We start from the raw sequence: 15128 nt of genomic DNA, 5'->3' as shown, positions 1-15128 counted from the left end.
ATTTTTCCCGCTTTCAATTTTTTTTTTCTAAAAAAAAAATAAATAAACACATTCTGTGACGTGCTCAGTTTTTTGGCGGCATGAAGCTTTCATTAGACCAATGAAATTGCCGAACGGGTTAAGGTCAAACAACTTTGTTTACTGTTTAGATTAAATCGAGCGCTCGCAAACGTCATCATTCTGATTACGGTAGTCATTTTGTCACCCTCATCATGGCAAAGACACGGAGAAATGCATATGATGCAGCTTTCAAGTTGAAGGCGATTGATCTGGCTGTTGGAAAAGGAAATAGAGCTGCTGCACGGGAGCTTGGTCTTAATGAGTCGATGATAAGACGTTGGAAACAGCAGCGTGAGGAATTGACTCAGTGCAAAAAGACAACTAAAGCTTACTGCTAATTTTTTATTTTTTGTTACAAGCCGTATTTCGTTAAAGCCTATTTATTTTTGTTACAAGCCGTGTTTCGTTAATAAAGCCTATTTATTTTTGTTACAAGCCGTGTTTCGTTAAAGCCTGTGTAAAGTTAATTTGTTTCAATGTACCGGTAGGCACCTGCGGCTTATTGACATGCGCGGCTTATTTATGTTCAAAATAATATATTTTTTTTAATTCAGTGGGGGCGGCTTATATTCAGGTTCGCTCAATAGTCCGGAAATAACGGTAATCATACTACATACTATTTGGAACACAGAGTGTGTCCGAAATCTGTCTTGCCTACTACTTACTAAAACTACATACTGTGTACTAATCACACTACATACCGTTTAGTAAAAATGAATGCAGTAAGCAACAAACATCAACGTACCAGGCTCATCCATACTGAGAAAGCACAATTACATTATTTCCTGCCATTCATCCATTTTAGTACAGCACATCACCTTATGTGATTATTAGCTGTTGTCAAAACACACATGGGTCTAGAAAAACTATTCTTCTTCAATAGTGTGCAGAAAATACTACTAGATAAAAAGCTGAAATGAGTATGAAATCCTGGCATTTAAAGCCTGCTCAATTTCCAAAATGTCACATACTACACAACTTTATATTTTCGCACACCAAAAATGCCTACTATTTAGAATACGGGTGTTCGTACACGGCCATACTGACCAGGATTACATGCACATCAATATCCTGTTATTATTTGGGATACTCAAATATTCTGTTTGAGTTTGGGAAGAAGGTAGTCTAGCGGTTAGAGTGTTGGGCCAGTAACTGAAAGGTTGCTAGTTTGAATCCTCGTGCCCACTAGGTGAAAAATCTGTTGATAGGCACTTAACCCTAATTGCTCCAGAGTTGCATTCAATAATGGTTGATCCCTGGCTGTGACCCCGTTCTGTCTCAGGAGGAGTGGGATATGCAAAAAACACATTTCCATTTCACACCACACACTTGTGAGAAACAGGACAAATATAAGCACTCCCTATTTGACCTTTGTAAAATTAAACATCTTATCCCGTTTACAATAAGCTCGTATCCTGGTTTTGATAAACCTGAATAAGATGCTTGGGATATGCTGATCTTAGACTGGATAATGTGGCATGTTAACATCATATCCCGTTTACTGTTGTTTTCTTGCAGTCTGCACAGGCTCAGATTTGCATAGTATCACCTTTGAAATTCAGATAGAACAGTAAATAGCTGGAATGGTTATTCACTCTGACTGTAGGCCTTACATCTAGCCTATTGTAAAATTAACTCCTGCAGAAATAAGTGATTATTGCAGTAAAATTATAGAACAAAGGTACATTTTGTCTCTGGAAGAAGAGTGGAGAAATATGATTTATTTCTTTCATCTTGAGAATATTCATGCATAGTGACCATGTTCTGTAGCCTAAACAGGCTTTTTTCCCTCCCTCAACATAAAAGCTGACAGTATTTCACTTTCAACCACATAGTATTTCAGTTCATCTTGGATGCATATTCTATCAGAAACATTTTCAGAGCTTTTCAACAAAATTATGTACTGTAATTTGGAAATTTTGCACGGAAAATATCCCCGGTCCCTAAACGTCTTTGCTCCATGAGAGAAGCAGAAATGCAAGAGAAAGCTTTACTGATGTCAAGTAGATTGTTGACGATGCGGTGATTCTATTGATTTATGACATTCTGGTGAGCAAGGATTTATTTAGTATGATACAGCATCAAGTAATGACAGAAGAGAAGCTGCATGTACTGTATCTAATTATAGAGAAGTTAAAGCTGCAATAAATACGTTTTTGGGCGACCCGACCAAATTCACATAGAAATGTAAGTTATACAGTAGATCTGTCATTCTAATTCAAAGCAAGTCTAAGAAGCGGTATATCTGTTCTACGTGCGCTAATTTTAGCTTCTTCCCGTTCTTAAGTTACATTTTTGCATCTTTTATGTTTGGTTTTGAATACCAGCTTCAAACAGTTGAAAATACAACATTTTTGGTTATGGAAAAGGTATTTCACAGCGGTTTAGATGGTACATTTATTCTCTACACTGTACTTGCTTGTTTTGCCACCTAAACTGACTTTAGGCGAACTATTAGAATTTTAGCAACCAGGAAATGGCAAAGCGATTTCTGCATAGTGCATCTCTAACTAACAAATAGCGTACCCAATGTCGAAATTGCTAATTAGAAAAATATCTAAATTATGCTAAAATATATTTCTGCCGCCCATGGGCGAAATAGGAATATTTGGTTTATTCCAAAAATACCAACATACTAGGCTCATCCTTACTGAGAAGGCATCTTCCAATGGGCAATTGTGCTTGTTCCCCGGCATTCGTTCATTTTGCGAATTCGTACGAGATCAAGAACCAAAATGAGTATAACAACCTGGAATTTAAAGCATACTAAACATTTATATTTTCTCATTCCCAATCAGAGTACTATGAACGCAAGTACAGTTATTTGGACATGGCCATAGTCAGACATCAGCCTTGAAACACACTTACAACACAGCACACACACATGATACACATATAGGATGCATACATGCAGGATCTGGCTAGATGTTTTTACATAGTTATTACTCCTGAACATCTGACTGCATAGGCCTATAGCTGATTTGATGTTAGCTTACTCCTACTCCACACAAAACAGTCAGAAAGGGTAGCTAACAAGATAAACAGCTACCAACCACGCCATCTCCTAAAAGTAGACAGACGGTCAGATACCTTACTTTCCTCACCCTGACACGGCTCCTTACAGAAGAGAATAACAGATGAAGACAGAAAATGACCCTAAAGTGAAGCAAGCATGCTCCAGCCCTGACAGAACAGTCCGATAGTTGAACCTAGCTAGCGCTTAAAAAGAAAAAGAATCACAAATCAAATGTTTACCCACCCAGTTACTAGCAGTGGAAGGTTTGTCAACACTGCTAGCCAATAGAGAACAAATAAAGAAACAATGACGAAAAACATTCTACCTGTGTGAACTTTGGGTTGGCCTTAGTAGAGCCCAATAAGAACACAGTTAAAGGCCTAAGAGGGCAGTGGTTGGCCATAAATCAGCCCTGAGTTGCCAGATAGATTAAACATTACCACGCCTGCTTATGTATTTACCAGTCAGAACAGGCTACATGGCTAAGCTAGTAAAGTTGTATAGCCAAGACTAACAGAACGAACAGTACTGTTTGGAAGGTTTGGATATGGGGTTGGTTATTGTTTGCTGTATGTGATAGTAGAGCGGTGGCCTGAGGGAACACACCTAATGTGCTGGGAGAAGTGTTATGAAATGAAATGTTATGTAATATTTTAAATTGTATTTAATGGCTTTAATGTTGCTGGACCCCAGAAAGAGTGGCTGGGGATCCTTAACAAAAACAAATAAATACATAATCGTCGTCATACTTCACAGGTGAGAACCAATTGTGAGATTGTTTTATTTTCAAGGGGAATGAAACCCTACTCCTACCCACTGTTGCCCTAGCTTCTGTATTTAAAAAAGGAAAAAGAAAACTGAATAGAGCTCGCAAAAGTGGAACGAGCCCTGACATGGAGTGGCCAATGATTCATTGACACAAGCGTCAGTCACTATGTACCATTTGTGCCAGGTTGTTATTGTGTTGAATTATTTGTGGTAAAAGTGCTAGCAAGTTGTCATTGTTATCACATACAGGTAACTGCCTATATAAAAGGAAACCAATCACTTAATCAAATGTATTTTAAAAAGTCCTTTTTACATCAGCATTTGTCACAAAGTGCTTATACAGATACCCAGCCTAAAACCCCAAGAACAAGCAGTGCAGATGTAGAAGCACAGTGGCTAGGAAAAACTCCCTAGAAAGACAGGAACCTAGGAAGAAACCTAGATAGGAACCAGGCTCCGAGGGGTGGCCAGTCCTCTTCTGGCTGTGCTGGTGGAGATTACATAGTTCTTGAAGATGTTCAAACGTTAATAGATGACCAGCAGGGTCAAATAATAATATCAGTGGTTATAGAGGGTGCAACAGGTCAGCACCTCAGGAGAAAATGTCAGTTGGCTTTTCATAGCCGAGCATTCAGAGGTCGAGACAGCAGGTACGGAAGAGAGATATAATTTTATCCCTTATTTACTAAAGTGTTTCCATTATGTTGGCAGTTACCTGTAGTTTCTTAGGTAATACCATATAAACACCAGGTGAATACTAGATTAAAGTACCAGATAATTTTTTTTTAACTGGGCTTTTAAATAAAGCATTACCGAAATGTCCTTTTAGAGGTCCAGCAAACATCACCCTCCCTCCCTCCCTCCCTCCCTCCCTCCCTCCCTCCCTCCCTCCCTCCCTCCCTCCCTCCCTCCCTCCCATCCATTCATCCATCCCCCTACCTGTAGAGAAGTCATGTCAGGCCTGTATTGTCTGCGGAAGCCCAGGTCGTACATCAGGAACTTGAGCATGTCGAAGGCCTGGTCCTCACTCATGTGCAACAGCAGGATACCTGCCACAAAGCTGATGCCCTGGCAGTAGCCCACCTCAGTGTCCAACAGAGAGTAGGCCTTGAGCAGATTGTAGAGGGACAGCTGCCCTGCACCCAGCTGGGCTGAGAAGTACTGGTGGGTGGGGAACGTCCGACCTATTGAATTCATTCAAATAAGAAAGAAATACACCAATCAATCAATTGGTGTGTGTTTGTTTGTTTTTGTGTGTGTATATATGCACCAGAGGAGGCTGGTGGAAGAAGCTATAGGAGGATGGTCTCATTGTAATGGCTTGAATGGAATGGATTCCATATGTTTGATACCCTTCCATTTATTCCATTCCAGCCATTACAATGAGCCTGTCCTCCTAAAGCTCCTCCCACCAGCCTCCTCTAGTACATACACAAGCATGCGCACACATGGAGTATTCCTGGGCAGTGTGCTGCTTCAGCAGGTCCTGGTGGGGTGTGTGTGGATGCATGCACGTGCACATACCCAGGTCAACTAGTATGGAGTGCTGCTGGGCCGTGAGCTGCTTCAGCAGGTCTTGGTAGGGGGTGTCTGGGGCGTGGCGGCCGGGGGGCAGACGGTGTCTCAGGCGGTGCTGCTGGGAGAAGAGGAGCCACACCTCCCCACGCCTGCCCTTAGGGACACCTGGGGACAGAGATGAAGATGTTTTAGAGTACAGAGCGTTGGATGTGTCGGGAGTATGGAGAAAGTGTAGGATGTGGTAGGAAGATAAACACATTACATATGCAATACACAGATTAGCAAAGACAGGCAACCATACTAATACACACACACACACACACACACACACACACACACACACACACACACACACACACACACACACACACACACACACACACACACACACACACACACACCACACACACACACACACACACACCACACACACAGTTTAACCCTTTATCTCTCTCTCTCTCGCTCACCCTTAGAGATTGCATTGTGGACCTCCTCTTTGTCCAGCGGGACGACCTTGGCTCTGCCCGGAACGCTCAGCTTCCTGTCCCAGAAGGCTAGCACGTCTTTAATGCACGTCCCCACTTCCTGGTAGTCCAGCTTCATCTTCCGGATGTGCAGCTCGTCTCGACTTGCTAGCGGAGAGAGGTCACACAGAGAGGTCAGAGAGAGATCAAAGCAGTGTTAATTTCGCCAACGAAAATAGTGATGAAAAGGTTACATTTTTCAGTGGCAAGTGACGAGATGATAACTGGCTATAGAGACCCAGAAAAAACTATATAAAAAAATTAAAAAATCATTTCTGTTGACGAAAACGAGACAATTATCTCTGTGACTAAAATCTGACAAGTAGGTGGACTGGACAAGAGGTTTTGGAGACATTAAGAGCTTTTCAGTGTTATTTGTTTGGTCCAATGAAAAGCATGAATGACATTAGCAGAATTGTAGCCTCTGCCGAGTCCCCAACAACCGGATGTTCTAGTTTTCAGGGGAAATGGAAAGAGAGCCTGTGACTTCCGCTTTTGGATGTTAACAAGCTGACACTCCATCTTAACTCCTCCAAGTTTACTAGATTGGTTGAACAGTGCAGAAGAGAACCTCCCCAACAGTTTTTTTCTTCTTCTCGTCAAGTAGGGGGATCTAGTTTCAGGTGTTTACTTAACGCCTACTACGCTAGTTAGGTTAGCAGAATTGTAAGGCTTTCTCATTGCAATGTTGCAATGCAGTGTAAAATAAATACCATGCCCAGGTCATTCACGAGTCAACTCTCTGCCCGGCAACTGGTCACCAATTTGGTTGCAACGAATCATTGACGAAAAAGGGGCAACGTTTGGAGCCACTTTACTTATCATGTTGATTCAAACAAGACCAAACGCAACGTTTCCACAGGAGAAGACAGCATTTGCACCAACAAGTTGACAGGGAAAAATACTACAAACCTCAAGAGACATCTGAAAGTGCATCATTCCAATATACACGCTCCTGTAATAACAGATTGATAATGCTAGCTAGTTAGGTTGCTTCAACCTATCAGACCACTACTTACGACAGAACTTTAGCTACAGTATGCCAAAGGGCAGGGCTCCAGACTGCTACCACTGTCACATTTTGCGTGTTTTTGTCGCTGGGGCCTGTTTTGCTGAGGCCTGCTGCTGTGGTGAGCGAGCCACATGATGTGGGCTCCGGGAGAAAGAAAAAAGGCTACTGATTGTATAACATTTCAAAATCTAATTGCGGGAAATACATAGCTTTGGAAGCAACTACTGTTGTTCTCAGCTTTCTGTGGGTCAAATCTCTTAATTACGAGTTCAATAGGAACTATTTTACAACCAAGATATTTGATATGGCTTTAAGATCTGAAACATGCAATTGCCAGTGCATAGGGTAGCAGGCTATAACTGCAACAAAAAAATTAGGACATTACATTTAATGTTAGATTAATACATGACTACAGTACGTGCAGTGGGCAGTGGTGGAAAAAGTACCCAATATCCATACTTGAGAAAAATAAAATATACATTAATTGAAAATGACTCAAGAAAAAGTGAAAGTCATCCAGTAAAATACTACTTGAGTAAAAGTAAAAGTATTTGGTTTTAAATATACTTAAGTATCAAAAGTACAAATAGTTTCTCATTCCTTATATTAAACAAACCAGATGGCATGATTTTTAATTTACAGTTAGCCAGCAGCACATTCCAACACTCATACATAATTTACAAACGAAGCATTTGTGTTTAGTGAGTCCGCCAGATCAGAGGCAGTCGGGATAACCAGTGATGTTCTCTTGAGAATTGGACCATTTTCCTGTCCTGCTAAGCATTCAAAATGTAACGAGTACTTTTGGGTGTCAGGGAAAATGTATGGAGTAAAAAGTATATTATTTTCTTTAGGAATGTAGTGGAATAAAAGTAAAAGTTGTCAAAAATATAAATCATAAAGTACAGATACCCCAATAAGCTACTTAAGTAGTACTTTCAAGTATTTTTACTTAAGTAGTTTACACCACTGGCAGTGGGTATTATATTTAGTGTTAGCGATCTAGCTAATGTGTTTGGAGATTTCCACTTCCTCAATTGGTGAATTAGCCCCAAAATAAATGATGCCTTGATATTAGTGCACAAAAAGATGTAAACACATCTCTTTTGAACAACAAAATTTGAAAATGCTGGAGCCCTATTTTAACAGTAAAATATAACAATAATACCCTATTGTCAACGCACAATTCATGACAATCACTGGATTAGGTTGCCTATCAAAATATCTTGAATCATGCATTCCTGCTTGGACATGTTAGAATCTAGATGAAACAAAAAAAAATAAAGGGAACACTTAAACAACACAATGTAACTCCAAGTCAATCACACTTCTGTGAAATCAAACTGTCCACTTAGGAAGCAACACTGATTGACAAGACATTTCACATGCTGTTGTGCAAATGGAATAGACAACAGGTGGAAATTATAGGCAATTAGCAAGACACCCCCAATAAAGGAGTGGTTCTGCAGGTGGTGACCACAGACCCCTTCTCAGTTCCTATGCTTCCTGGCTGATGTTTTGGTCACTTTTGAATGCTGGCGGTGCTTTCACTCTAGTGGTAGCATGAGACGGAGTCTACAACCCACACAAGTGGCTCAGGTAGTGCAGCTCATCCAGGATGGCACATCAATGCGAGCTATGGCAAGAAGGTTTGAGGTGTCTGTCAGCGTAGTGTCCAGAGCATGGAGGCGCTACCAGGAGACAGGCCAGTACATCAGGAGACGTGGAGGAGGCCGTAGGAGGGCAACAACCCAGCAGCAGGACCGCTACCTCCGCCTTTGTGCAAGGAGGAGCAGGAGGAGCACTGCCAGAGCCCTGCAAAATGACCTCCAGCAAGCCACAAATGTGCATGTGTCAGCTCAAACGGTCAGAAACAGACTCCATGAGGGTGGTATGAGGGCCCGACGTCCACAGGTGGGGGTTGTGCTTACAGCCCAACACCGTGCAGGACGTTTGGCATTTGCCAGAGAACACCAAGATTGGCAAATTCACCACTGGCGCCCTGTGCTCTTCACAGATGAAAGCAGGTTCACACTGAGCACATGTGACAGACGTGACAGAGTCTGGAGACGCCGTGGAGAACGTTCTGCTGCCTGCAACATCCTCCAGCATGACCGGTTTGGCGGTGGGTCAGTCATGGTGTGGGGTGGCATTTCTTTGGGGGGCCGCACAGCCCTCCATGTGCTCGCCAGAGGTAGCCTGACTGCCATTAGGTACCGAGATGAGATCCTAAGACCCCTTGTGAGACCATATGCTGGTGCGGTTGGCCCTGGGTTCCTCCTAATGCAAGACAATGCTAGACCTCATGTGGCTGGAGTGTGTCAGCAGTTCCTGCAAGAGGAAGGCATTGATGCTATGGACTGGCCCGCCCGTTCCCCAGACCTGAATCCAATTGAGCACATCTGGGACATCATGTCTCGCTCCATCCACCAACGCCACGTTGCACCACAGACTGTCCAGGATTTGGCGGATGCTTTAGTCCAGGTCTGGGAGGAGATCCCTCAGGAGACCATCCGCCACCTCATCAGGAGCATGCCCAGGCGTTGTAGGGAGGTCATACAGGCACGTGGAGGCCACACACACTACTGAGCCTCATTTTGACTTGTTTTAAGGACATTACATCAAAGTTGGATCAGCCTGTAGTGTGGTTTTCCACTTTAATTTTGAGTGTGACTCCAAATACAGACCTCCATGGGTTGATAAATTGGATTTCCATTGATTATTTTTGTGTGATTTTGTTGTCAGTACATTCAACTATGCAAAGAAAAAAGTATTTAATAAGATTATTTCATTCATTCAGATCTAGCATGTGTTATTTTAGTGTTCCCTTTATTTTTTTGAGCAGTGTATTTCTTAAATAGTCAACCACCTCAATAGTCATACACAGTCTAAAGCACTGTAAATGATTTTATAGGGTGATTCGTGTTTTTTTTCTATTGCGTGGAAAAAAATATGTGCGACCAAATCATGGGCTGGTGCCACCAACTGAAAAAGTTAAGGGTAAATGTTAGTCTGGAGCCCTCTCAAGGGGTGGGATTTTGTATCTGCTGCCAATTTGGCTGTTGGGAAGAAAATCATGCGGACGGATGTTATGCCGAAAATGATGTTGGTAGGACAAGGCTACATGTATGTTTGTGCTCATGGAAGTCAGTGATTTATGTTTACTATAGGTTAATGAGGCAATAAAAATGTGATTTGACTAAAATGGCACACTGTTTTAATCATTTTGACAATAACTAGACTAAATCATTTGACAGTTTTATGTGGTAATAGTGAGGTGATTGGTCAAATTTGCAAGCCTCTTGAAATGCAGGACATTGTTGATTTTGCCAAAATTTGGGCGATCGCAGAATCAAAAAATTCTTGAGGGACTGCTTCTAGCACATCAGAAGGTAATTATTTTGGATGTATATGGTATGAAGTGCCTAGGGGCCTAGCGATTGTTTTGTTTCTGGATGGTGTAGAAGTATTAATTCACAGTTAAATGTGTGTATTCCATCCAGACATTCTACAAATAGTTGTGTTCCAGAATCACAAACAGAAGTGAGACGCAAGCGAGAGACGCGTGACCCTACAAAAATGACTGATGTCTTGAGATGTTGCTTCAATATATCCACATAATTTCCCTTCCTCATAATGTCATCTATTTTGTGAAGTGCACCAGACCCTCCTGCAGGAAAGCACCCCCACAACATGATGCTGCCACCCCCGTGCTTCACAGTTGGGATGGTGTTCTACGGCTCGCCAGCCTACCCCTTTTTCCTCCAAACATAACGATGGTCATTATGGCCAAACAGTTCTATTTTTGTTTCATCAGACCAGAGGACATTTCTACAAAAAGTACGATCTTTGTTGCAAACCATAGTCTGGCTTTTTTATGGTGGTTTTGGAGCAGGGGCTTCTGCCTTGCTGAGCAGCCTTTCAGGTTATGTCAATATAGGACTTGTTTTACTGTGGATATAGATACTTTTGTACTTGTTTCCTCCAGCATCTTCACAAGGTCCTTTGCTGTTGTTCTGGGATTGATTTGCACTTTTCACACCGAAGTTCGTTCATCTCTAGGAGACAGAACGCGTCTCCTTCCTGAGCGGTATGACGGCTGCGTGGTCCCATGGTGTTTATACTTGCGTACTATTGTTTGTACAGATGAACGTGGTACCTTCAGGCGTTTGGAAATTGCTCCCAAGGATGAACCAGACTTGTGGAGGTCTACAATTATTTTCCTGAGGTCTTGGCTGATTTCTTTAGATTTTCACATGATGTCAAGCAAAGAGGCTCTGAGTTTCAAGGTAGGCCTTGAAATACATCCACAGGTACACCTCCAATTGACTCGAATGATGTCAATTAGGCTATCAGAAGCTTCTAAAGCCATTACAACATTTTCTGGAATTTTCCAAGCTGTTTAAAGGCACAGTCAACTTAGTGTATGTAAACTTCTGACCCACTGGAATTGTAATACAGTGAATTATAAGTGTTATAATCTGTCTGTAAACAATTGTTGGAAAATGACTTGTGTCATGCACAAAGTAGATGTCCTAACCGACTTGACAAAACTATAGTTTGTTAACAATACATTTGTGGATTGGTTGAATGAGTTTTAATGACTCCAACCTAAGTGTATATAAACTTCCGACTTCAACTGTATATCCTTTCAGATATCTAATGTAACTCTAGCTATTATCCTCTCAGATATCATACTCTGGCTTACGATAACTATGTTCTCTCATATCCAACTCTGGCTAATGCCAATGCCAACTTTTTTCATGTCCTGAAATTGTTCAAATGCTATTTTATGCTTAAAGATTAGATTTAGGGTTTGGGTTAAGGGTTAGGGAAAATAGGATTTTGAATGGGAATAAATGTGTGTGTGTGTGTTTGTGACAGGGGGTTGGGTACAGGAGTAAGCTAAGAGACAAGTTTCCTTTGTCTCTGCATAATAGATGACTAAAGCTCCATTCTATTCTCACTCACCCTCCAGTCTCTGGTTCTCCTTCTCCATGCGTAGCAGCAGTATCTGCTGGTGGATCGCCGTCTTCCATAGGGCCCGGTAGTGCACCGCCGTCCTCTTGGGCCTCTTCCCAGTGAAGGTGTCACCCGAGGTGGGCAGTAGGCTGGCCAGGGGGTCCAGACTTGGGTCGAAGGAGCGGGGGGAGAGGGGCAGCAGGTCCATCACATCACAGTGGTCTGAGAGACAACACATACAAATAACTGAGACTGCAGCCATTTTTAGGGGGTTGTAAGTAGGGCTGTGGCAGTCACGAAATGTAATCAGCTGGTGATTGTCAAGCAAATAACTGTCGGTCTCACGGTAATTGACCGTTAATTAACATAAACAAATTTAGCATCTCCTGGCTTCCACACATAGCCTACAAGCCACTGATGCAGACCTTTGGAACATCTACATTTTAAAAAGTCTAATAAATCCATGTAATATAGCCCCTTTGTGTGGCCGTAGTGCACCATAAAAAATCCATGCCTTTTGCAGCCAGTAGCCGTTGTGCCCTTCTCCCTGAGTGCTGCCTGCTCCAAATCACATCTCAATCACGTGATTGGGTCTTTCTCACAGGCTACAAGTGAAGACAGACACATCTGAGATGCAACTGCGCGCGTCCTTATTTCCGAGGTGCATATTGAAGATATTGGAAGAACTGTCCACTTTTACTTTTCATCAGCAAACAAGATGAGTAGGCCTAACGAAAAGCAAAAGCACTAGCCTATGACAATCTACTATCCCCATTAGTACAAAAGTCAATCTATTCTATTCTCTGCGAGAAATAAATATTCCAAACGTAGTCTGGGACAGTTGTGGGATGTGATAGATCCCAAATGTATACGACCACTAGCTTCAAAAACACTTTTTTTATGCAATGTGGCTGATGCAACAGATCAGAAAGTTTAGCTTAAAATGAACTATTAGGCTATTTCTTCACATTATAAGCACAGCGATGCATACATGGCAGTAGGCTATAAGCACATATGTTCCATTAGCAGGAAAACACTATTATCAAAAGTGACCGCAAATGTGATTATGCATGTAATGGTTTTATTATAAAAGATGCATTTTTATGGTGAAAATTATCTTACGAAATTTGAAACTTACACGCTGCTTATATATGCCAGTTAGGTTCTACACTCCTTGTAAAGCAGATTAATTAAAGTTATTTGGCCACTTTAGTTGTGATACAAACCTATTCAAAACATATAGGCCTATGGGTTAGGCTACATGAGGTGTGCGACTATGACAAAAGAAAAGTCATTGTTTCTTATGCTGGGCATCATTCACAAGTGATAATATATAATTCACAGGCTAATATTGTCACCCATCAGACTATTCTTGATTTAATCTTGTCTTTACATATACTAAATAATATATGTGTGAAATTTGTTTGGATTTAGAATGGAGCATTATCATGCACCTGTATTGAAACAGGGGCAGGGGAAAAAATACATGTCATCTATGCACTTAAATGGAGGATGCTTTTCCCGTGGTTCATTTTCATGCCAGCCAGGTAGGCTATACTCCTGTTGTAAATATAAGCAATGTGCTTAATATTAGGAAAGTTAGTCACTGTGTTATGAGTCTAGCTCTAATGAATCAGTCTCTAATGAATCAGTCTGAACAGGCACTGTGTTATGAGTCTAGCTCTAATGAATCAGTCTGAACAGGCACTGTGTTATGAGTCTAGCTCTAATGAATCAGTCTCTAATGAATCAGTCTGAACAGGCACTGTGTTATGAGTCTAGCTCTAATGAATCAGTCTGAACAGGCACTGTGTTATGAGTCTAGCTCTAATGAATCAGTCTCTTTCTATAGGCCTAGCCTATAGAAAGCTGATGAGATCCTCCTCTTTTTAATAGTGGCCATCACTGTTTTCTCGCGCAATTTCAAAGCCTATAGAAATGTTGCACAACATGAGCTCATGGGCTCTCATGAAGTGTTTGATTAGATTTTCGAATACATTTGCATTGATGTCAGAGTGATTTGAGGGACAAGCATCAGAGCTTGGAGAATCGCCTAATAACCGTGACTAAATGGTCACGTGGAATTTGACTGCCTTCATGACTCGTGACCACCATAGTGGCGGTAATATGGTCACCGCAACAGCCCTAGTTGTAAGTGGGTCTCTTGCAGGCATGGTGCTTAGTGTTTGAGAGGACACAAGAGTTCAAGGATATAGATGCTAATCATCACGTTTCATCACAAATTCATTATACATTCCAACTTTGCTGACTATATTGCAAGCCTATTGTAATTCTGTACTAAAAGTACTGTAAGGGGGAATGCATTGTATTGGGTATTGTAATCTGATTATGCCGTTTTTAATTGCCCGATGGGAAAAATAAAGTTGGACTGAATTGAGTTTAATTGAATTGTACCAGTGTCTTATGGATTGTTTGTAATTACAAACCATCTGTGCTTGAGATGGGGAGCTACACTGGGGCTTCGGGAAAACAGTCTATTTTTACGATACACTTTTGCCAGCGTGAGCTACTTTATTAACCTGTTAGGGCTAGGGGGCAGTATTGACACGGCCGGATAAAAAAACGTACCCGATTTAATCTGGTTACTACTCCTGCCCAGTAACTAGAATATGCATATAATTATTGGCTTTGGATAGAAAACACCCTAAAGTTTCTAAAACTGTTTGAATGGTGTCTGTGAGTATAACAGAACTCAAATGGCAGGCCAAAACCTGAGAAGATTCCATGCAGGAAGTGGCCTGTCTGACAAGTGGTGTTTCATCTTGGCTCTTTTTATTGAAGACTGAGGATCTTTGCAATAACGTGACACTTCCTACGGCTCCCATAGGCTCTCAGAGCCCGGGAAAAAGCTGAACGATATCGAGGCAGGCTCTGGCTGAAACACATTATCGCTTTTGGCAAGTGGCCGATCAGAGTACTATGGGCTTAGGCGCGTGCCCGAGTCGACCGAATGCTTTATTTTCTTTTGTCTGTTTACCTAAACGCAGATTCCCGGTCGGAATATTATCGCTTTTTTATGAGAAAAATGGCATAAAAATTGATTTTAAACAGCGGTTGACATGCTTCGAAGTACGGTAATGGAATATTTAGAATTCTTTTGTCACGAATTGCGCCATGCTCGTCACCCTTATTTACCCTTTCGGATAGTGTCTTGAACGCACGAACAAAACGCCGCTGTTTGGATATAACTATGGATTATTTTGAACCAAACCAAAATTTGTTATTGAAGTAGAAGTCCTGGGAGTGC

The 15128-nt window shown here is 41.6% G+C and overlaps 1 protein-coding gene across 3 annotated transcripts in view; it reads right to left on the bottom strand.

Annotated features, from left to right (window-relative positions):
- Positions 1 to 15128, bottom strand: part of tbc1d4 (TBC1 domain family, member 4) — a 160712-nt gene that overhangs the window by 23381 nt on the left and 122203 nt on the right. For all 3 annotated transcript variants that reach the window (XM_014163748.3, XM_045704356.2, XM_045704357.2), the window contains 4 exons: positions 11870 to 12082; positions 5830 to 5994; positions 5369 to 5527; positions 4784 to 5028 (listed from right to left, as the gene is read on the bottom strand). In XM_014163748.3, coding sequence (XP_014019223.1) covers positions 4784 to 5028; positions 5369 to 5527; positions 5830 to 5994; positions 11870 to 12082 — 782 coding nt within the window. The remainder of the gene's footprint in view (positions 1 to 4783; positions 5029 to 5368; positions 5528 to 5829; positions 5995 to 11869; positions 12083 to 15128) is intronic.

This window comes from Salmo salar, chromosome 21 (assembly GCF_965601325.2).
Source record: "Salmo salar chromosome 21, fSalSal1, whole genome shotgun sequence".
Lineage (NCBI taxonomy): Eukaryota > Metazoa > Chordata > Actinopteri > Salmoniformes > Salmonidae > Salmo > Salmo salar.
This window is presented reverse-complemented; position numbering and strand designations above follow the sequence as displayed.